General features: G+C 42.1%; 1 protein-coding gene across 1 annotated transcript in view; it reads left to right on the forward strand.

Moving 5' to 3' along the window:
• NT5DC1 (5'-nucleotidase domain containing 1) overlaps positions 1-22,578 on the forward strand; it is a 287,049-nt gene that overhangs the window by 260,315 nt on the left and 4,156 nt on the right. Inside the window, exons 10-11 of the mRNA XM_040431037.1 lie at positions 1,424-1,585; positions 12,714-12,882. Of these exons, the coding sequence (XP_040286971.1) occupies positions 1,424-1,585; positions 12,714-12,882 (331 nt within the window). The remainder of the gene's footprint in view (positions 1-1,423; positions 1,586-12,713; positions 12,883-22,578) is intronic.

The following is a 22,578-nucleotide window of genomic DNA, read 5'->3' on the forward strand; positions in this document are numbered from 1 at the left end:
ACTGCCCTTCCCTTCAGACCTGGGAGTGTCAGGGTGGAGCTTGGATCCCTCAAATTCAAATAATGATACTGAGATTAGTTATTTTCTTCCAATTTATATAGCAAACCGGACAAGTGAACTGCAGAAAAAGGGAAGTGTTAGCCTAGCATCCGCTTTTCACATTTACTGTGAAAACTTAAATATTACAAATATGTTTATGCTAATAGTCAACAAAACCTAAAAACAAAAAAGTTAAGCCTGATTTGCATAATTTAGCATTTATTATGAATCTTCATAAGACTGGGTTCACAGTGCCTTTTAGGGGTTTTGCACACAAACATATTTTATGTCCACATCCCATCCGCATTTTTGGCGGGTCAGATGCAGAACCATTCACTTCAATGGGGCTGCAAATGATGCAGACAGCACACCACGTGCGGTCCAAATCAGTTTGTCCGTTCTGTTGCATAGGAATATAGAACATGTCCTATTCTTCCCACATTACTGGCAAGGATAGGGACTGTTTTATTCCGCAAAATCTGCAACGCACACGGCCGGTATCCGTGTTTTGCGAATTTGCAATTTGCGGACCGCAAAACAAGCAAGGGTCGTGTGCATGAGCCCTTAGACTACACTATCCTAACCAGGAAAAAAAATAAAAGACAGAAACGAATGGCAAGCTAGCCAAACCCATCCACAGATGAAACATTTGGACTTATTTAAGTGAATGTACCCATTGTGATACATATTTCTGGTATTTAAACATATACCCCTGACACAAGGACCAGCAGGGGGCTCAAACGCATTGTGAACTCGGCTTAATATGTGTTATAACTCTTCTGTATCCTTGTTCATACCTATACATTTCATGTCACTATTAGCTTCATATTGAAAGGTCCTGAATAGAGAGCTGGTTTCAACACAGTAGGGGAGATTTATCAAACTGGTGTAAAGTAGAACTGGCTTAGTTGCCCATAGCAGCCAATCAGATTCCACCTTTCATTTTTCACAGCTCCTTTGGAAAATGAAAGGTGCAATCTGATTGGTTGCTACGGGCAACTAAGCCAGTTCTTCTTCACACCGGTTTGATAAATCTCCCCCAGTATGATCTACTGTTTATTTGGTACCATAGTTTTCATGTTTTGTGGTGGTCCATATTTGCTCCATAACAGTGGGCATGGGAGACAAAGCAGCTGAGAAAACAAATGTAATGAGGACACGTAATTAAATGAGGACAATTTGTATCAGTATAGTATACAGTATATTAACTGAATTTTAGTAGGAGTGTGTTAATGCAATCTTAGTATTTTAGAAACCCAGTCACAAATAAAGATGTCATTACTCATATGACTGATTGATCATTATTTAATTCCTAGGCCAGCATAAACTAGCCACCCTGCATGGCTAATGGAGTCTTCTAATTGATGTATTTCCTGGCTTGCAGGTGGTGTATTTTGGTGACAGCATGCGGTCAGATATTTTCTCAGCCCGTTACTATAGCAACTGGGAGACTGTCCTCATTCTTGAGGAGCTAGAAGGTGGTGAAGTCCAAGAGCCAGACGTAACTGATTTTGGATCCTCCTTAAAAAAGAAAGGAAAGTATGACGTAAGTGATCTTTACTGGTGTTTTCTTCTAGAAATTGCATCACTTTAGGTCCCACAGGAAAGCCTCTAGGAATGTGCACAAACATCTACTAATGCATTATTTTCGGTTTTGTCTAATGAGTAACATCAAAGTCGACTGACTATTTATAATTTTAATAGCGGCATAGCAGCAATTTAATCCGGAAATTCCCATCCTTTTGACTGGACAGACTGTGGAAAGATTGCTATTTTGAGGTCCAGTATAACACTTTCATGTGTACGAGAAGCAATAAACAGGCTCCAGCACAGCAAACATAGCTCAGCGGCTCCCAAGTTGTTGGACTGTTTGTTTACAGGATTAATGAATGTAATAGGAAAACAGAACTGTGGCCAATGCACAGAGAGTCGTCTATCCCAGGTAGAAGGCTAATTGCTATTTGTAAAGAAATCCAGTTTACAGCCACTTTCATGAGTATTTATGGGAACTTCTCATCCGTAGAGAAAGGACTTGCGTCAAAGCCAAAGCACCTGAATATGGCTTTGTGTCATATTTATATACATGCATTTCTTAGGATTTTATATGTGGGTGTTATATATAGTTGCAAGAATTTCCTAAAAAGATTTCAAAAGGTTGTGTGCAGAAACGGATGTCCTCCTGCTGACAGTAAAGATTGTGCTTATTTAGCGCAGGCTACAGTATGTGAATATTATACTTTACATAATGAACTGGGACAGCATACAGGCAGTAGAATGACTCTCTTCTGAAAATGTTGTAAATGAGGAGCAAATAATTATATGAAGTTGCATATAGATTTGGCCTTTTTGTATTTTCAAGGGTAAGATTTTATAAGGAATCTGTTGCCACAAAATTTACTGTTTAAAGAGAATCTGTCATCTCAGATCAGCTCTGTAAGTGTCAGTACTGGATGACTGAGTTCAGATCAGTAAGTTCTCGCTCTGTACTCACCCCCATACCTAGAATGTGTGGCCACAAACTGGCCATGTAATGCATTGAGAGGACTCCAGTAATGTAGCTGTGGGCTCATCCAAAGTGACAGATTCCCTTAAACCAGGCACAATGCTTTATAGGGCTAGCTCATCTGAATATACTGATACCTTTCACTTAGCAATCTGTTGCTTCATCCTAAAGAAAAATTACCTTTTATCCATAAGCAAATTAAGTACAGTTAAGTGCACCGAGGGTGGGCACAAGCACTCTGTGCACCCTTACTCCATCTTCTTTTCCTGCCAGCACCTACTTCTCTTTCTTGGTTGAAAGGGTCAGGTTCCTGCACAGTCATCTCCCCTGGCCATATCAATCAAAAAAGAGAAGGCAGATAAAGGTTGCACATTGGCTTGGGTTCACCCTCTGTGCTCTTAACTGGGCATTTGCATATGGTTTAACCCCTTCACTACATCCACCATGCATGTACGGCGGATGTCAGGCCTTCATAGATGGCACTCTCTCCTGAGTGGAGCGGGCACCCTAGTTGCTGGATTTCTGCTGTTATATCCTGAGTGGAGCGGGCCCCCTAGCCACCAGGTTTCTGCCATTTTACTCAAGGTGATAATGCCGATCACAGGCATTCAACCCCATACAATTGACCAGGAGCACTGCACTGCCGGAGCCAGTATGGCTCCCCATGCAGTGCTCCCGGGGCCAGTTTGGCTCCCCCATGCAGCGTTCGTGGGAGCCGTTCATTATCTGGAATAGCGTTAGTTGCTATGAAGAAACACATGCTGTTACAGTTGTAGTTCTTATGGAGCTTTGCCACCTGCAGACCATAGCAAATTCAACCTTTATTGCAGTGATAATTCATTGCAATGTAAGGCATAAGGCTACTTTCACACTAGCGTTTTTTGCGGATCCGTTACAATAATACAACCGCATGCATCTGTCATGAATGGATCCGGTTGTATTGTGTCTTATATAGCCATGACGGATCTGTCATGAACACCATTGAAAGTCAATGAGGGACGGATCCGTTTTCTGTTGTGTCAGAGAAAACGGCTCCGTCCCCATTGACTTACATTGTGTGTCAGGACGTCTTGCTCCGCACCACATCGCGGACGATAGGAGCTCAATGAATTGGGACAAAACTGAAACGTTTTCATTCGCTATTGAAATCCTATGATGGATCTCAATAGCAGAATTACATACACTGAAAGTAGCTTAAGTTTTTAAAAATATAATAAAAAGAAACAATATAAAAATCAACTATAAACATCCGATTTGCTGCTGAACAAAAAGTCGTACACACCTCAAAATGGTATCACTGAAAACTAAAGATCACCCCACAAAAATTAACCCTCACACAGCTCTGTAGACTTAAAGGATAACTGTCGTATTTTTTTTTTTGGGAGTATTTGATTGTGGTAATTAATATCACCCTGGTGGCCCTATTTCAACTTTTCATTGTGTATTCAATTACCCCTTAATTCCAAATTTTTGTTCCCTGTACTGCCTACTTTTACCTGTGCTTAAAATAGGGTTGCTAGGCATGGTCCGTCTATCTGTTGAAGGACGGAGCACGCAGCGTGCAGGGTCACATTACTGACAGCCAGGGACTGTAAGTAAATGATTAAAGCCAGGTCCTCCCCAGCAGCTGATAACAGTGCCTGGGCTGTGTGCACTTCTCCCTGTCCCTGCACTTGGCAGACTCTCCCTCACTCAGCAGAGCTGGAGAATGCAGAGTTGAAGCAGCGCACAACAGGGAAGGGAGATCTGCCATCTGCTCAGTGTATAAATGAAAGCAACATGTGGTAAGAGGACCCCTTTGTGCTGCAGGAGATTAACCCTTTAGGGGGAGGGCTCTGGTTACTGACACTTTTGGGGGGCTATTGTTACTGGCTAGTGAGGTCAGGCGGGATTAGCCTCAGGGTGAGGGCAGTGGCGGCCATCTTAACTGAATAGTGAAATTGCAGTTTTGTGCAGACTGGTTGCTATGGGCTTAATCTTATTAAATATGGGGTAAGTCAGTCTAATAGTAACTGATTCTGGAATATCATGTTATTAGTAACTACATATATGAAAATTGAAATTAGTGTCTAAATGTGACAGTTATCCTTTAAATCTAAAAAAAAGTTATGGGGGTCAGAATATGGCGATGAAAATAAGTTTTTATTTTAAACACAGGAATAACTATACAAATGTGGTCTCGCTATAATCATACTGACCCAGAGAATGAAGGAAACAGGTCTGTTTTACCACAAAGGTAAGTTTATAAATGGTGCCACGGAAAAATAAAAAAGGTATGGCTCTAGGAAGGCGGGAGTAAAAATCAAAAACTGAAAATCACTGCGTTATGAAGGGGTTAAAACTAAGTACTTTTTCTCTAGAATTAAGCAACTGGTCACTAACTGAGCTAAATTCAAAAAATTCACTAATAAACCTGGTGCAGTGTCTTGCAGGGCGCAAGACACTGCACCAGGTTTATTAGTGAATTTTTTGATGACACTCTTTTAGATCATATCTCCATACCACCCACAGAGTCCTCATTTTTATTCTAAGAAATAGGCAGGATGGAAGAAACATAAGCAAATTATTATACGTGTACACTGCGTGCAGAATTATTAGGCAAATGAGTATTTTGACCACATCATCCTCTTTATGCATGTTGTCTTACTCCATGCTGTATAGGCTCGAAAGCCTACTACCAATTAAGCATATTAGGTGATGTGCATCTCTGTAATGAGAAGGGGTGTGGTCTAATGACATCAACACCCTATATCAGGTGTGCATAATTATTAGGCAACTTCCTTTCCTTTGGCAAAATGGGTTAAAAGAAGGACTTGACAGGCTCAGAAAAGTCAAAAATAGTGAGATATCTTGCAGAGGGATGCAGCACTCCTAAAATTGCAAAGCTTCTGAAGCGTGATCATCGAACAATCAAGCGTTTCATTCAAAATAGTCAACAGGGTCGCAAGAAGCGTGTGGAAAAACCAAGGCGCAAAATAACTGCCCATGAACTGAGAAAAGTCAAGCGTGCAGCTGCCAAGATGCCACTTGCCACCAGTTTGGCCATATTTCAGAGCTGCAACATCACTGGAGTGCCCAAAAGCACAAGGTGTGCAATACTCAGAGACATGGCCAAGGTAAGAAAGGCTGAAAGACGACCACCACTGAACAAGACACACAAGCTGAAACGTCAAGACTGGGCCAAGAAATATCTCAAGACTGATTTTTCTAAGGTTTTATGGACTGATGAAATGAGAGTGAGTCTTGATGGGCCAGATGGATGGGCCTGTGGCTGGATTGGTAAAGGGCAGAGAGCTCCAGTCCGACTCAGACGCCAGCAAGGTGGAGGTGGAGTACTGGTTTGGGCTGGTATCATCAAAGATGAGCTTGTGGGGCCTTTTCGGGTTGAGGATGGAGTCAAGCTCAACTCCCAGTCCTACTGCCAGTTTCTGGAAGACATCTTCTTCAAGCAGTGGTACAGGAAGAAGTCTGCATCCTTCAAGAAAAACATGATTTTCATGCAGGACAATGCTCCATCACACGCGTCCAAGTACTCCACAGCGTGGCTGGCAAGAAAGGGTATAAAAGAATAAAATCTAATGACATGGCCTCCTTGTTCACCTGATCTGAACCCCATTGAGAACCTGTGGTCCATCATCAAATGTGAGATTTACAAGGAGGGAAAACAGTACACCTCTCTGAACAGTGTCTGGGAGGCTGTGGTTGCTGCTGCACGCAATGTTGATGGTGAACAGATCAAAACACTGACAGAATCCATGGATGGCAGGCTTTTGAGTGTCCTTGCAAAGAAAGGTGGCTATATTGGTCACTGATTTGTTTTTGTTTTGTTTTTGAATGTCAGAAATGTATATTTGTGAATGTTGAGATGTTATATTGGTTTCACTGGTAAAAATAAATAATTGAAATGGGTATATATTTGTTTTTTGTTAAGTTGCCTAATAATTATGCACAGTAATAGTCACCTGCACACACAGATATCCCCATAAAATAGCTAAAACTAAAAACAAACTAAAAACTACTTCCAAAAATATTCAGCTTTGATATTAATGAGTTTTTTGGGTTCATTGAGAACATGGTTGTTGTTCAATAATAAAATTAATCCTCAAAAATACAACTTGCCTAATAATTCTGCACTCCCTGTATGCATCCTAGCTGCATATCTCATGAACTTTGCATATTGTTACCTGCTACAAGTATTGCAATATACTGTTTGAGCTGTTAGATCATTACAATTCCCATAACAGCCAGACTCATAGGTAACTGAATTGGTACTTAGGTACTTGGTACTCCAGGGTGCCCTGGACATTTTGTCCATCCGAAAGCCGCCATTTATGCTGGAAAGCGAAACAGACAGAGGTCTTGGAAGCTCGCCTCTGCATACATTTATCCATCTTTAGTGTTCAGTAGATCAATAAAAATTGGATTCCTCTTAGCAAAGTTCAGTTAGAGGGTTGCTAAGGGGACACTTTACTGTCAGTTTTCTAAGAAAAGTTTGCATATTTCCCTAATAAAGTGCAATACAAAGACATTTAACATAACTGTCCCAACACATTCAAGAAAAGTGAGACGACAATTACACTTTAAACATAAACCCTTTTAATATTTATAGCAGTTACTATACTGTAAGTCATTGAGTTGTCAAAAATAGTTTTAAGTGGTATCTTAGTCATAAATATTTTTGGTAAACATGGTTGACAGCCAAGCTTTCATTTTCTTCAAAAAAAAAGTTTGAATAGCACCCATTGATCTGATTGACTGCCATAGGCAACACTAACACATTCTTTACAACAGTTTTCTATGCATGAGGCCTAACACTTGATTGACAGAACTTTTCCTATATACACTTCCTAGTAAAATGCGCAGATTTACTGGCGTTTCATTCATCAGCTATACTTAAAAGTTGGAGTAAGAATTTGGCACTACTTTGACTTATCCATGTGCCACAAACAGAATCCTAGATAATCTATGAGCTGGCCTAGATTTCAGCTATAATTCAGGTAAATTATGATAAATTTGTCAAGACTATGAGGCCCTTTCTGTTAAACTCCTCCTACTTTTTTGTTTAAAGTCTAAATTCACATGATAACCATAAAAATGGACCGTTGTTAATGGGCGTTTATTTTTTTTCTTAAATGGGTGCTTTCTAAAAGATGGCCATCAAAAACAGCACCTTTCAGTTGTATGAGGGCTGACTGTCCTTGAAAATAGCCAAAATGGGACATGTCCTATTTTTTGACGTCTGTCTTTCACTGGCTCTGAAAATGGCCATGTGAGTAGGCCAGTAGACCTCAATGGCTCTGAAAATGGCCATGTCACAGCTGTTAAAAAACGGCCGGCTGAAGTGCAAAAAATGGTGTGTGGCAAAATTTGTGAATTTGTTTATTGCAGAAAACCGGCAAACAGGCCATCATAAGTTCCCCAAATTCTTTGTAATGTGGGATCCTGTCCGTATTTCATGGTGCCCATAGTTAGGACAACATCAATCTGCTGACAGGTTCCCTTAAAAGGGCTTGTGACAAGGTGCAGATGAATAAATGGATAACAGTGTTTTAAATGTCAAGTGGTACGCCTTAAAGGTCATTGCATGATTCTCTTTCCAAAGTTACAATCGCCCTGGCAAGGATCCAAATGATGAAATATTTACTGTCTTCATCTTAGAGACAATCAAGTTAGTGTTTTAGCCACATTCTAATGGAACTTAAAAGAAAAGGGGTTTTGTTTGCAGTTTCTGAACGTTTTTCTTTTAAAAGCTGCAGTCGCAAAAACAGGGAGTAGGTCCGTACTCCCTATAAAATCTGAACAGTACACATAAAAGTATGGGTCCGTGCTAAATGTCTCTTAGGCCTCATGCACACGACCGTTGTTGTGTTCCGTGTCCGGTGGTTCCGTTTTCCGTGATTTTCTGCAGACCCATTGACTTTCAATGGGTCCGTTGAAAACTCTGATAATGCACCGTTTGTCATCTGCGTCCGTGATCCGTGTTTCCAGTCCGTCAAAAAAATATGACCTGTTCTATTTTTTTCACGGACAACGGTTCGCAGACCCATTCAAGTCAATGGGTCCGTGAAAAAACTCGGGAGGCACACAAGATTGTCATCCGCGTCCGTGATCCGTGTCCGTTTTTTTCCCTATCATTTGCAAGGCAAACTTGACTTAGATTTTTTTTTCACTTTTCATGTCTGGTGATCCTCCAAAAATCAAGGAAGACACACGGAAACAAAAACGGAAACGGATAACGGAACCCCGTTTTGCGGACCGTGAAAAAATACTGTCGTGTGCATGAGGCCTTAGGTAGAGGATTGTTCACAAGCAGTTACTCTTCCAGAGGCCGTTCCTTTTTAATCCCTGGCTTCCAACTTCTTCAGTCACTGAACCAACCGGCAGCAGACACCTTTTTTTGTCCCTTCAAAAGGAAACCGATATAGTGCAGACCCGCAAGTATAAAACTTCTCTGTATTTTATTGTACTTACAAGATCATTTCTTGCAACATCGCATATACAATTAGTATCTCTGCCCGACCCGTGTTTCGCTACCAGCTTAGTCTGGGGCGTCATCATTTTACCTTCATTGGGGCGGTATTTATTATCCCACCCCCTAAACACATGTTCCGCTTTAGTTATACACCCCTTTCTAGGTCCGGAGTTGGACTTTTGTATATTCAAATTTTTTTAATTACCTTGTGTATTATTCATTAATACCAACAAAATCCACATATATTTAAATCATGAATAAATATAAAACATCACAAAACATACATCCTGTTTCTCTAAAACTCATATATCAGCATCATTCATTTATTAACTATCTATCCATGAAACACCATTAAAATCTTTTACTTTATCTGGTTTCAAACTTCTACACAGAAATAATTTATTGTTTTCCCTCTCCATATTTGTATTTGTTATTTCATTAAACGGATAGCGCTTAATCACAGAGGTTAACTAAAGCGGAACATGTGTTTAGGGGGTGGGATAATAAATACCGCCCCAATGAAGGTAAAGTGATGACGCCCCAGACTAAGCTGGTAGTAAAACCCGGGTCGGGCAGAGATACTAATTGTATATGTGATGTTGCAAGAAATGATCTTGTAAGTACAATAAAATTATATACTTGCGGGTCTGCACTATACCGTATCTGTTTTATTTTGAAGGGACAAAAAAAGGTTTCTGCTGCCGATTGGTTCAGTGACTGAAGAAGTTGGAAGCCAGGGATTAAAAAGGAACGGCCTCTGGAAGAGTAACTGCTTGTGAACAATCCTAAGAGACATTTAGTGCGGACCCATACTTTTATGTGTACTGTGCATTCTAATGGAAACATAAAGGCAAATATAATCCAAAGTAGTGTAATCCTGGTTATTTCAAATACATACTACGCCTTTGAGACACAGGGCAGAAAATGATTTCTTGCAGCTGTGAGATGTGGCCTTGCCAAAGTTAACAAAAACAACTATTACAGCCCTTTGAGATATTTAATAGAAAAAAAATCTGTCCTTTTTCCACGCCTCTTTGTAGTAACCAATGATTTAAAACTTCTGAAATGTTAATTCACGGTAATAGTAGGGAAGAGTCAAGCACCTAAATATAGAATTTTAAATAGAGAAATAAACAATTTGAAGGAAATGATTTAACACTTGGGGGCAGCGTTATCAATGTGTCATATCCGAAAAACCGACATAACAAGAAAACCACTACAGTGGATTTATGACTTAATCAAACAGCAGGTACAGATACAACCTGACCCTGCTTCGGAACATTTTGTTATCATGATTCACTCTGCACTTTAACTCCCTTATGCAAATAGTTCACATACTCTATTCCCACCCTTGCAGGGGCGGACTGGCCATAGACCCTAGAGGGAAATCTCCCAGTGGGCCGATGCCCAGAGGGGCCACTCAAGCCCTCCTCACAGCCGCCAGCTAGGTACACAAAGATCTGATGGTTTCCACAATAATTCCAGATGTAGCCGAGCTAAAATTGACTCTGATAATCTGTAATGCTAGAGGCGCCCTCCTGAACGCAACTGTATCACCTTCCTTACAGTGGAATACTGTGGTGAGGGTGGCAGTATTATGTTCTGCACTGTGGTATTTGGTTTTGCTAGGGCAGTATTTTGTGCTCCACTATGGTATTGCAGGCCCCGCCTACTTCTGTTGACTCGTCTTCTGTCAACTTGGACTTGCCTACAACGCAGGGCTACTTTTAGCTTTTTTCCACAGCCATTTTAAATTCCTAGCCGGACCTTTGTAGTAATGGGCAGGGGAATTGATGAATGACTGCAGGAAGAATTGACATGCAGGATGTAGGCTATAACTAGAGATGAGCGAATTTCAGGTTATGAAATTCATTCACACTTCGTTTACTGGTAACAGGTGAATTGCGTTACAGATTTCGTTACCACGGTCTATAATGCAATTCTATGACGGAATGCATAACGGAATGCCTTTAGAGGTATTCCGTTATTCATTCCGTCATAATAGAAGTCTATGGGCTGCAAAACAGGAGGACTCCCCTGCATAACGGAAACGGGATGGATCCGTTATGCAGGCCATAGACTTCTATTATGACGGAATGAATAACGGAATGCCTCTAAAGGCATTCCGTTATGTATTCAGTCATAGAATTGCGCTATGTTCCGTGGTAACAGAATCCATAACGCAATTCACCTTTTACCAGTAAACGAAGCGTGAATGAATTTCAAAATATAGAATTCGCTTATCTCTAGCTGTAACCATAGAAGCCTGTATACACAAAATGGTAGGATATTTATCACTGTTTCAAATAAAATTGCTTCCTTTCTTATTTTTGCTGTATTTTTGCTCTACTGGAAGTTTGGACACCATTTCCTCAGGTTGTCAGGTCATTTGACACATTTTTCTTTTCTATATTTTAATTTTTTTTTATTTTTTTTTAATGCTTTTGCAGATTTTTTTTTGGAGGGGTGACATTGATTTTTGTAGTACACCCCGAGTATCCTCTATTACAGTTTATCTCATATCAACAGAATATTTAGACAGAATGCTGTAATGCCCCCAACATTCTCTCTTCAAAGCATATAGCAGGACATTAAAGGGGTTGTCTAAGTTCCACTTTATGAAGTTGTCTCTGATCCAGCACAACCACTCCATCTTCTCAATCTGGCTGCAGCTGTGATATAATGTTTTGGCTGCAGCGGAGACATTCCATTTGCCACTGCAGCCCTGTCACAGGCCTAACACTACTGAGGCCAGTGAGTGGCTGCAGCAGTATACGAGATGTCAGCATTGCAGCCAAAACATTAAAGCACAGCTGCAGCTGGGTGGAGATGACTGATCAGCTGTGCTGGATCAGAGAGGGCTTAGGAAGGTGAGTTTAAAGGGGCTATCCAAACCTTTACATTTGTAGGCATGTCCTCAGGATAGGCCATCACTATCTGATCAGTGGCGGTTTGACACCCTGCGCCCCCACCTATTAGCTGTTCAGCAGTAGCTCTACCGCCAGAACTCGGCAATGGAACTACAGACTCCATCCATTGTGCAGTGGACGGAGCTGATTACTGCAACACTGCTCCCATTCACTTCAATGGCAGCAGAGCTGCAGTAACCTGCTCCATCCGCTGTACAACAGACGGTTCTATGTATCGCTGGTGCCAATCAGATAATGATGGCCTATCTTCTCTTCAGGCATAGAATTCGCACTATAAAAATACAATTAAAGAGAAACTGTTACTAGATTCATGCTGTCCTAACCAGGAGCATGACATACTGATAGGCTGCTATGTTATAAAGAACCATATTTTACTATGAAATGCTGCAGTGTTTCAGAGTAAATCCTAGTTCTTTGTAATGTAGGAGCCTGCCAGTGTTTTATGCTGTCCATGGTTAGGATAACATGAATCTATTGATGGATTCCCTTTCATGCTAACAAAAAAAAAACACAGCGATTAAATCCCCCAATCCCTCCCCCTCCTATTCTTTAAAGTCAGCAGGATCGGCCCTACCAGACATTATGCCAGGTTTAATGGGGTTGATCCTGCTAACAGATGCTTTTTAACTATGTATTTTTGTAGGTGATTTGGAGCGCTGTGTTAGAAAGCAGTGCTACAACTACTGTAAGAGTAAAATAAAAAATAAACTGAATGGTGTTCAACATTCCACAGTACATCATATGAAGATCTTTGTTTCTTTGGTTCTAGAGCCTTACAGGACAAGAAAATTACTCTGTATCGAAGAAATGGGGATCGTACTTTGCAGACTGCATTGCTGGAGCTAAGAGCTCACAGGATACACCGTATGTGACTTGGTGCTGTTCCAGTATTAGGAATTACAGCACAATAACAATCCCCAGCATCCTGGCAATTGTAGGTAAGTAGTATGATCTTCATGATGGCCATGATTTATAAGTTAGAAAACATGTACAGGATTAGAAAAACATGGCTGCACACCTGCCCACAGGTGTGTCTGCTATTACAGCTCAGTCCTATTCAATTTGATGGAGTAGCGCTGAGGGCCATTAAACTAAAGCCTGAAAAAAATTAAAACATACATAAAAATGTCCGCTGTAGATGCATCTTCCAGAATTTCAGCAACTTGCAGAAAAAAGTAGGCGCAGGGGAGCTCTTTTCCCTCTTAGGCCTCATGCACACAACTGTAGTATTGGTCTGCATCTGATCCGCATTTTTTGCGGATCAGATGTGGGCACATTCGTTTCAATGGGGCTGCAAAAGATGAGGACAGCACACCGTGTCCGTCCACACCTGTATGTCCAGTCCATGTCCCCACAACAAAAATAGAACATGTCCTATTCTTGACCATATTGCGGACAAGAATAGAATCTTTCTCTAGACAGGGAAAAAAAAGGCTGCATGCTCAAAATATGGATACCGGCTGTTACGGCATACAAGGGAATGCTCCAAACTCCCGAAGGAACCTCACGAATAGCTGCTAGCAGACGAATAGGAAACGCACCCAAGCGGCTTACACTCCTAGCAATCAGTCTCTAACAGCATACAGTGAATCCCCCCAAGAACGAGACGAGGCTCCGTGTTGAGGGTAAAGCAGTGGACAGCCAGAGCTGTGTGTTTATTGTTCTTATATAACATTGTTACACACTAGTACCACCCACAGGGTTTTGTAAAAACAACCAATAAACACGTACAATACAGTAAAACACTCCCATACAAAATCCTCCCCTCTGCCTGTGATACAATTACCTTACACAATGGGTTGATTTAATTATCACAGGCAGGAGAATGCACAATGTCTTCTGTCCTGGAGACAACCGAGGAGTAATTCAATTATCTCTCAGGACAAAGGGAAATTGCCAATACACACGTGGGGACAATAGGACAGACATCACTATTCTAATATACAATGTCCCAACCATTACAGTAAACATAAACATTTAACATATCCCCATATGGCTTGGATCTGAGCGCTCAATATATCCAAACAGCGCTCAGATGCCACAAACACAGTCAAATCGCCATGGGGTTTAAGTTTAGCATGGGCTGATGAGAGGGCCCATAATCCTGGGGCAAGAGGCTGGCAACCAGGCTTCTCCACCACCCAGTGGCGAGGTTGGTTTCGACACATTTCTCCCCTTTTCCAAACAGACTAACAGGGTATCTGACCTTCTGCCGGTCAGTGCCCTTGTTAGTCAAGCAGCCCACCCACAAAATAGAAACAGCAGTACAGCCCACCCACAATAAATGGTTACTACACCTGAGAAAGGGATAAACTTGTCCATGTCCATGTGCCTCACTACGGCTGTGTGGGGGACTGGTAGACTGCCTTGGTGGGTTGCTGAGTGGGCAGAGACCAGCGGTACTTTGCCCTGGTGCCAGCGCTACCGCGGAAGAAGCCTGGTTGTAGCCTGGTTGTTGGAGGGGGAGACCGACTGTCTCCCCTTTAGATAAACCACCATGCTGCTTTGGGGGGAGACCGACTGTCCCTACCCCCTGTGCTGTGAGTGCAGAGACCACGGTCCCATCTGCACGGTTGTGGGGCACACTGTCTCCCCCTGGTACGTTAAGCTGCCGCTGGGGAATGGAGACTGGGCTCCCAATTCCCAACAAATCCTTCTGTTGCTGTGGGATGGAGACTGGGCTCCCAATTCCCAACAACTCAATCTGCTGCTGGGAAACAGGACCGACTGTCTCTGCCCCCTATAACTCAGCCTGCCGCTGGGGAATGGAGACTGGGCTCCCAATTCCCAATAAATCACATTGCCGCTGGGGAGAGGGGGTAGCAATCTCCTCTCCCATACATACTTCCAGCCTCTGGGGAGGGAGACCGACTGTCTCCGCTCCCAATACAGTGTCCTGTTGCTGGGGAAAGGAGACTGGGCTCTCTATTCCCTGTAGGACACTCTGCCGCTGGGCAACAGGACCGACTGTCTCTGCCCCCTGTAACTCAGCCTGCCGCTGGGGAATGGAGACTGGGCTCCCAATTCCCTGCAGGACTGGTGGAGAGACTTTGGTCCCACCTCCACTGGCCACCTGGGGTTCTTCCCAGTAAATCTCCACAATATCTGCCCAGCTGAATGGGTCTGGATCTGTGTCTGTCATCTTGCTGTCCTGCTGAGCCTTCCCAATGGAGTGGAAGAGATCTCGGTAGTCCTGCTCCAGTTCCCATTCCAGGGTTGCTAGGTGAGCCAGGTCTTTCTCTACCTCATGGGGGTCATCCCAATCCTGCCTAGCCTCCCTCTCATAGAAAATGTCCTGAAGTCTGGACTGTGCAGGGCTCCCGAAGTCAGGCTCTGCAAAGGACTCCCATAACAAGCCAGGACCATCAAACTCCTCTCCCTCTGGCTTGTCATGCTCAGCTGTCCAGGGTATATACTGTGCCATATACCACCAGAGAGCCTGGTAGACATCCTCCAGCCATAGCTCCTGCCATCCCCGGTGCTCTAGTTCCTTCACCCATTCCTCCAGGGGCTGCTCTCCCAGAAAGGTCATCCGCAGGGCCACTTGCTTCTGCAATCGCTGCTCTTCACTGGGGAGACTCTCGCCTCGCTGGTATTGTACATTATTCAGGGCCTCGTACCAGATGCCTTTCCTTAATGCATCCCGGCCATCCAGGTCTTCCTCATCGTATGCCACTGCTGGTTCCATCCTGCTGCTGTCAGGGTCGCTGTACTGGGACATGCGTTGCCCTCAAATTGTAATTCCAGGGAATGATGTTACTTTGTAGCTGTCCTTCTGGGCTGTGAGAACGATCCCGCCGCTTGCCACCAATGTAACGGTATACAAGGGAATGCTCCAAACTACGGACGGAACCTCACGAATAGCTGCTAGCAGACGAATAGGAAACGCACCCAAGCGGCTTACACTCCTAGAAATCAGTCTCTAACCGCATACAGTGAATCCCCCCAAGAATGAGACGAGGCTCCGTGTTGAGGGTCAAGCAGTGGTCAGCCAGAGCTGTGTGTTTATTGTTCTTATATAACATTGTTACACACTAGTACCACCCACAGGGTTTTGTAAAAACAACCAATAAACACGTACAATACAGTAAAACACTCCCACACAAAATCCTCCCCTCTGCCTGTGATACAATTACCTTACACAATGGGTTGATGTAATTATCACAGGCAGGAGAATGCACAATGTCTTCTGTCCTGCAGACAACCGAGGAGTAATTCAATTATCTCTCAGGACAAAGGGAAATCGCCAATACACACGTGGGGACAATAGGACAGACATCACTACTCAAATATACAATGTTACAGTAAACATAGACATTTAACATATCCCCAGATGGCTTGGATCTGAGCGCTCAATATATCCAAACAGCGCTCAGATGCCACAAACATAGTCAAATCGCCATGGGGTTTATGTTTAGCATGGGCTGATGAGAGGGCCCATAATCCTGGGGCAAGAGGCTGGCAACCAGGCTTCTCCACCACCCAGTGGCGAGGTTGGTTTCGCCACACCGGCCATGTGCGTTTTGCATTTTCCTAATAGAACTGCCTATTCTTGTCCGCCAAACGACTAGAATAGGACATGTTCTCTAATTTGCAGAATGGTCGCATGGATGACATCCGTGTGCTGTCTGCATTTTTTGCTGACCCATCGGAATACATGGGTCTGTGTGCGATCTGCATCAGTCCTAAAGGTTACATTTAGCTGTTCAGTGCTTAAGGACCTGCTAGGAATGAGTGTAGCTCCAGGGCAAGAATTACATCTGGAATAGGTGATATAGGTTATATGTTTGATGTTTTCATGTACTTTTTGTTGAATTAGTTTTACAGGAAATTTAAGACAAATATTTTCCTGTCATTTTTTAAACTAAAAATTCAACAAAAATTTGCAGAGAAAATGTTATTTATGAACGTTCTTACAGATTTATTGTTCCAGCTTCCTCACTTTCCTGAAATGTATGATTTAGGAGCAAGGAGGGTTATTTATCCAGGTAGATTCAGTATTCTGCAGACTATCACAGCTTCACATGGTTAATAGCAACTGAATAGCAACTCTGACTACTCACGTTACAATACAAGACTTGGAGATTTATCAGTACATAACTAGGCAAATCTGGCATTCTGCAGTCAGTAAAAACAAGGGGATGGACGACATATTGATTATCAAAAATACACAAAGCATCCACATACACTGGGCCAGATTTACTAATGTTTTTCGCCTAAAATCTGCTAAAAATTGCGCAATTTTGGAACAACTAGTTTTTCTACACATTTTCCCCTAACTTGTTTGAAAGGGGTGGGGCTTAGTGGAAAGAGTGATGCTTTCCGTGAAGGGGTGGGACCTAAGATGTGCCGATTTGCGCAAAAATTGCACCACAATTCTGGCATAACATTTTGTCTCAAAGTAAGCCAACCAATAGAGCTTGATAAAAGTGTCTATCCATGCACCACATTTAACATCCAGTTCGAGCACCTATGATAAATCTGGTGCAGCTCTAGACATCACGGCTAAGGCCTGTTTCACACTGCCAGCATAATTCTAGCAGAGGACAGCCTGCCAGATCTATCTTGGTCTGGCATTGCCAGATGTTAACAGAATGCCCATTGACTAAAATATTCTGGGATTCATTCGGACAAATACCACTGCATATAAGTGGTTTATGTACACAAGGCTACTCCGATTCAATGTACAGTGATGTACATACATACTGTATATTATCAGGCCCAGTTTGGTCTTCAGCATGATCCCACAGAATCCACAGCAATTATGAACATGCCACAACACAAACATCACAATTAACATATAAACAGGCATAAATGAACTATAAAAGAGTAGGAGACATACTACAATAAAATGTATGTATCACCTAGAGTTCATGGAAAAATATATGCATGCCATCAAAAAGCAAGGTCTACGGTTTCAATGTAGCCCCCTGGGTCAGACCCCACTAATCCTGTATCCATGAAAACACCCTTTAACAGCAATACATCTGTTTACAATATGGGCATATTCAACAACTTATGGATTTAATTATGAGCTGAAGATCTGTTTCCTGCTCCGCTGTGTGTGCAGAAGCTTACAATTAGATATTTATTATATATACTAGTCCATTTATTGATTCTTAACGAGAATGTCAGCTGCGCCATTCCTATCCAACTGTTTGCAGACATATACCTGTGGTTCACCTGATTAAAGTGTGTTTTTTCTTTTGTTGATCCAAAGCTGTGATCCCAAGTTATGATACTTTTTCTTAATATGCAAATTAGTGGCCTTTGGTGCAACAAAGGCGTCACCATTGCTCTTGTTGCACCCAAGCCCCACTACTTTCTGTGGCCAGTCCCTCCCTCACTGCTTTGCCAATGCTTGACCCTGTCATTTAAAGCAGCAAGGGAGGGGCTGGCACAGAAAGTACTGGGGCTTGGGTGCAACAATGGTGACACTCATTGCACCAGTGTTTGAATCAGGTGTAACGCAGATATGTCTCTATACAAATAGTTTGAAAGGGAGGTAACTGGTGACAGATTCCCCTTAAGACAATTTTGAGGGCATATATAACAATTTTATGGATTTTAGGTGGTATTTCTACTGTATTGTGGTTCATAAGAACAAGTATATGACAATTATCGCTATTCATTTAGTGTGTACTGTGACTAAATTGTAGTTTATCAGTACAGGTATATGACAATTACTATTATTGATTTATGCCTACTAGGGTGCTATTACAGGTTCTGTTGCTGAGCCATGAGTTCCGCATCAGTATTTGCCTGGCTTCACCTATACTTGCCATGGTTTGTGTAATAACACCCTATATTTATTGGCTTTGATGATATAGCCTATTTATTTTTTTGTAGTTATGATATTAATTGGTATTTTTTTGTTTTTTGTTTTATGAAAAATTAATACACATTGGCTAACTTAGAATAGAAGTAAGTGTCAAAATGTAGCTTTATACAATATATGACCACAGTGACAACTCATGAGACACCCACCCCATGCTGCATTAAAAATGGTCTTCTAGTAGGGTAGAAGTCCAATAAAATGGCAAATATACATACTGTAGACCATTGAGTAGAGGAGACCACAGAGGCTAGTGATTGGCTGCAGGAGTATTGTGTGTTAGCACAGAAAGGAAAGACTGATGGCACGCACTGGAGCTGCACTGCTGGAATGGCGGGGGATTTGGCAGGAGAGTAATGGTTCTTTTATTATTTTATGCAGTTTCCCTGATTTGACTCTTTTTATTTTTGCTCTTGGACGACCCCTTTAACGGTGATAATACAACAATCGCATTGAGTGTTTGGCCCGTAAACTGACAAATCTCAGGCCTGTTCCATTAAGAGGAATGTGGAGCAATCATTTCAATAATCTCATAAAAGCACTGTTACCAAAATGTGGAGACTGGACATATGTTTAAAAGATGTGGGCTTATTTATAAACCAGATGTGAGTCTGCAAAGCAGAATTACGTAACCGAGAAGCTTCTTCAGTCCAAGCTCAGAAGTGTATTTTGTACTGTTGATAACATCCAAATAACAATACTTGACTGTCCACATTAAGCAATGTTATGACAATGCTTAGAGATGAATGTACCGGATGTTCGACTTTATTACCAGAACGGGTAGGGCAGGTTTTTGGGGCCAAGAAATATATATGTTGGGAAAGTTGTTGTCTTTTGTGCTTTAGCGTTATTTGCTTTCAGGTGGAAACTAAAGTCTTTGCTATCGCAGGAACTAGTGTAAATAATTTAGTCATTTAGTTTATTAATAACAAAGTGGATTACTCGCATATGGTTTGCTTTTGTGCTTAAACCATTTCAAGTCTGAACTTATTAAGTCCACTCAATTGCAAAGATGTATCTCTCAGGGAAAAGAAACCATTTTGCTAACACCATCTTCTGGAACTGTCTCCCTATGAGTCAAAGTACAACTTTTTAACAAGCCTTGGGACATGACTAGGTCTAGGTCACTGTCCATCACGGGCCTCTCCATAAGAGAAGGGCCCTCCATAAACCAATCCTGGTCCTTCCAGGCCAGAAAGCACCTGCAGGGGACCAGGACTAGGGCCACCCCACAGCCGAAGCTGGAGAAGTGCCAGTCTTGCTCCGGCCTCTACCTCTGCCACCCCAGGTGTTGGCTAAGAGCCAAAGTCAAGGTCTTTATTTTTTTTTTTTGGGGGGGGGGGGGAAGGTGAGGAACCAGATGGCCACACACACACCCCTAGACCACAGAAAGGGGTACCCATAGGGGTACTGTAACCCTGAAAAGTCGTAGTGACAAAAACAAAACATGAAAAGTGAACACCCAGTGAACATAAAAAATAAATTGCCAGTTACGGACCAGACATTGCACCGGAATTATAAAAATTCATGATCTTACGCCAGGCAGTAAAACCTGCAAAAATAGATGACATCTGCAGACAGCTGTGTCAGGGTGCTTACCCTTCATCTGCACGGAGACTGGCTGAGTGCGATGCCTTGGATGCAGCTTAGGTAGCATGCTGTCTCTCCTTATAGAGACCAGCTGTGTATAGAGACTTAGTGGCAATGCTTCATGGGAAATTCACATGCAAAAAGGTATCTCCTACCTAGGGGAAAAAAAACATCTCACTAGCACCACCTTTTGGAAGTGGCAGTCTGTGAGTTAAAGTCCAACTTTTTAACAATTCTTGGGACATGACAAGGAAAAATAGCAAAGCCAAATATCCCCCCATCAGTATGTACATACATCTACATGTATGTCCACTCAAAAGATTTTATTTTTTATTTTTTATTTTTTTCAGGACAAGCAGAGTTACCTTTTGCTACTTCATTGCAATTATTAATTATTAACTGTCTTCGTGGACAGAGGACAGTGATAGCTTGAAAAGCTGCTCCATGGTCAACAATAATGATGTAATATAAACAAATTGTTAGTTGTCAAGAATGAAATGATATCAAGTAGTAATACTACAACTATGAGATATAAAAAATTGAGATCTGTTATAATGAAGACTAGATCATGGGTTAAAATCAGAAAAAGGCTAATGTTGTCCATACACATTAGATTAACATGAGCCGAACCCCCTGATTTTAGCACTGCCAAGCAACTGTCTAATAATGTGTATGGGGGTGTCCTAAATCTTAGCGGGGATAAGCAAAGACCAGAGGTTTCTGACAGTGACATATTTCCCCTCCCCCATTCAGAACACACATGCATGTTCGTTTGACAGCTATTAAAAGTGTATGGTCAGCTTAAAGAGGTAGTCTCACTTCAGAAAATAGCATTCATTATCTAAAGTTAATACCAAGCACTTACTAATGTATTGTTATTATCCATATTGCTTCCTTGCTGGCTGGATTCATTTTTCCATATAATTGTATACTGCTCATTTCCATGGTTACGACCACCCAGCAATCCATCAGTGGTTGCCATGCTTGCACACTATGGGAAAAAGCACCAGCCTATGTGCGGTCCCACGATCCCGGTCACCAGAGAGGCCAACGCTTTTTCCTATAGTGTGCAAGCATGGCCAACACTGATATATTGCGGGGTGGTCGTATTTTTTTTATATTTTTTAAAACTTTATTTTTTAACACTTTTTAATAGCTTTCCTAGGGAATCATCAGATTGTTTCTCTCATAGACTCCAATGCATTAGCATTGGAATTTATGAAAATGTCACTGTGTTCCTATGGAGTCTTGCAATTACATTAGCCCCAGGTGCTTGCTTTTTAAAGCAGCAGGCATCCCGTGGCTATGGCGCCTGCTGCGCTTGCTCACAAGCACATCTTTAAATACCCGACAGCCCACGTATATATGTGTTAGGCGGTCGGGAATGCGTTAATGATTCAAAGAACTGGAAACGCCTTCTGATAGAAAGTTGATTTTTCACAAAGTGATGTTAAAATGCATCCATTTAACAGGTATTCCAATCTTTTGTAGCGTTTTGGCATATGGCTAGGATAAGTTTTGCATGCACAGTCACATCCCAGTCATCACACTATACTGCATCCCAGCCATCCAGCTGTGCCACACCCCAACCGTCCAACTGTACAGGGAACTATTGCCACCCTCTTTAGGACTCATGCACACGACCGTATGTATTTTGCGGTCCGCAAAAAATATGGATGATGTCCGTGTGCATTCCGTATTTTGTGGAGCAGAACAGTTGGCCCCTAATAGAACAGTACTATCCTTGTCCGTAAAGCGGACAATAATAGGACATGTTCTATTTTTTTGCGGAACGGAAATACAGACATACAGAAACGGAATGCACACGGAGTAACTTCCTTCTTTTTTTTTTGCGGACCCATTGAAGTGAATGGTTCCGCATACGGTACGTAAAAAAAACAGAACGGAGACGGAAAGAAAATGCATTCGTGTGCATAAGCCCTTATGGCCTGGCTGCAATACCTGTACAGCGGGTAGCCGGGGCACAACTGTGGAGGCTAAATAATGAAGGAACTAAAGGTCCTAAACCAGCCCTGCACTCCCTTCATTCTCAGGAGGTCCTTTAGCTCAGACTCCCTGCTATTATGAAGTGATTTAGTTGATCAGTTTCAAGCTATAAGTTGCCAAAGTTCCATTAACAGAGGAAATGTACTGGTCAGAGTTGTACAGTATATACAGTGGATATAAAAAGTCTACACACCCCTGTTAA

Source organism: Bufo bufo, chromosome 4 (genome assembly GCF_905171765.1).
Source record: "Bufo bufo chromosome 4, aBufBuf1.1, whole genome shotgun sequence".
NCBI lineage: Eukaryota > Metazoa > Chordata > Amphibia > Anura > Bufonidae > Bufo > Bufo bufo.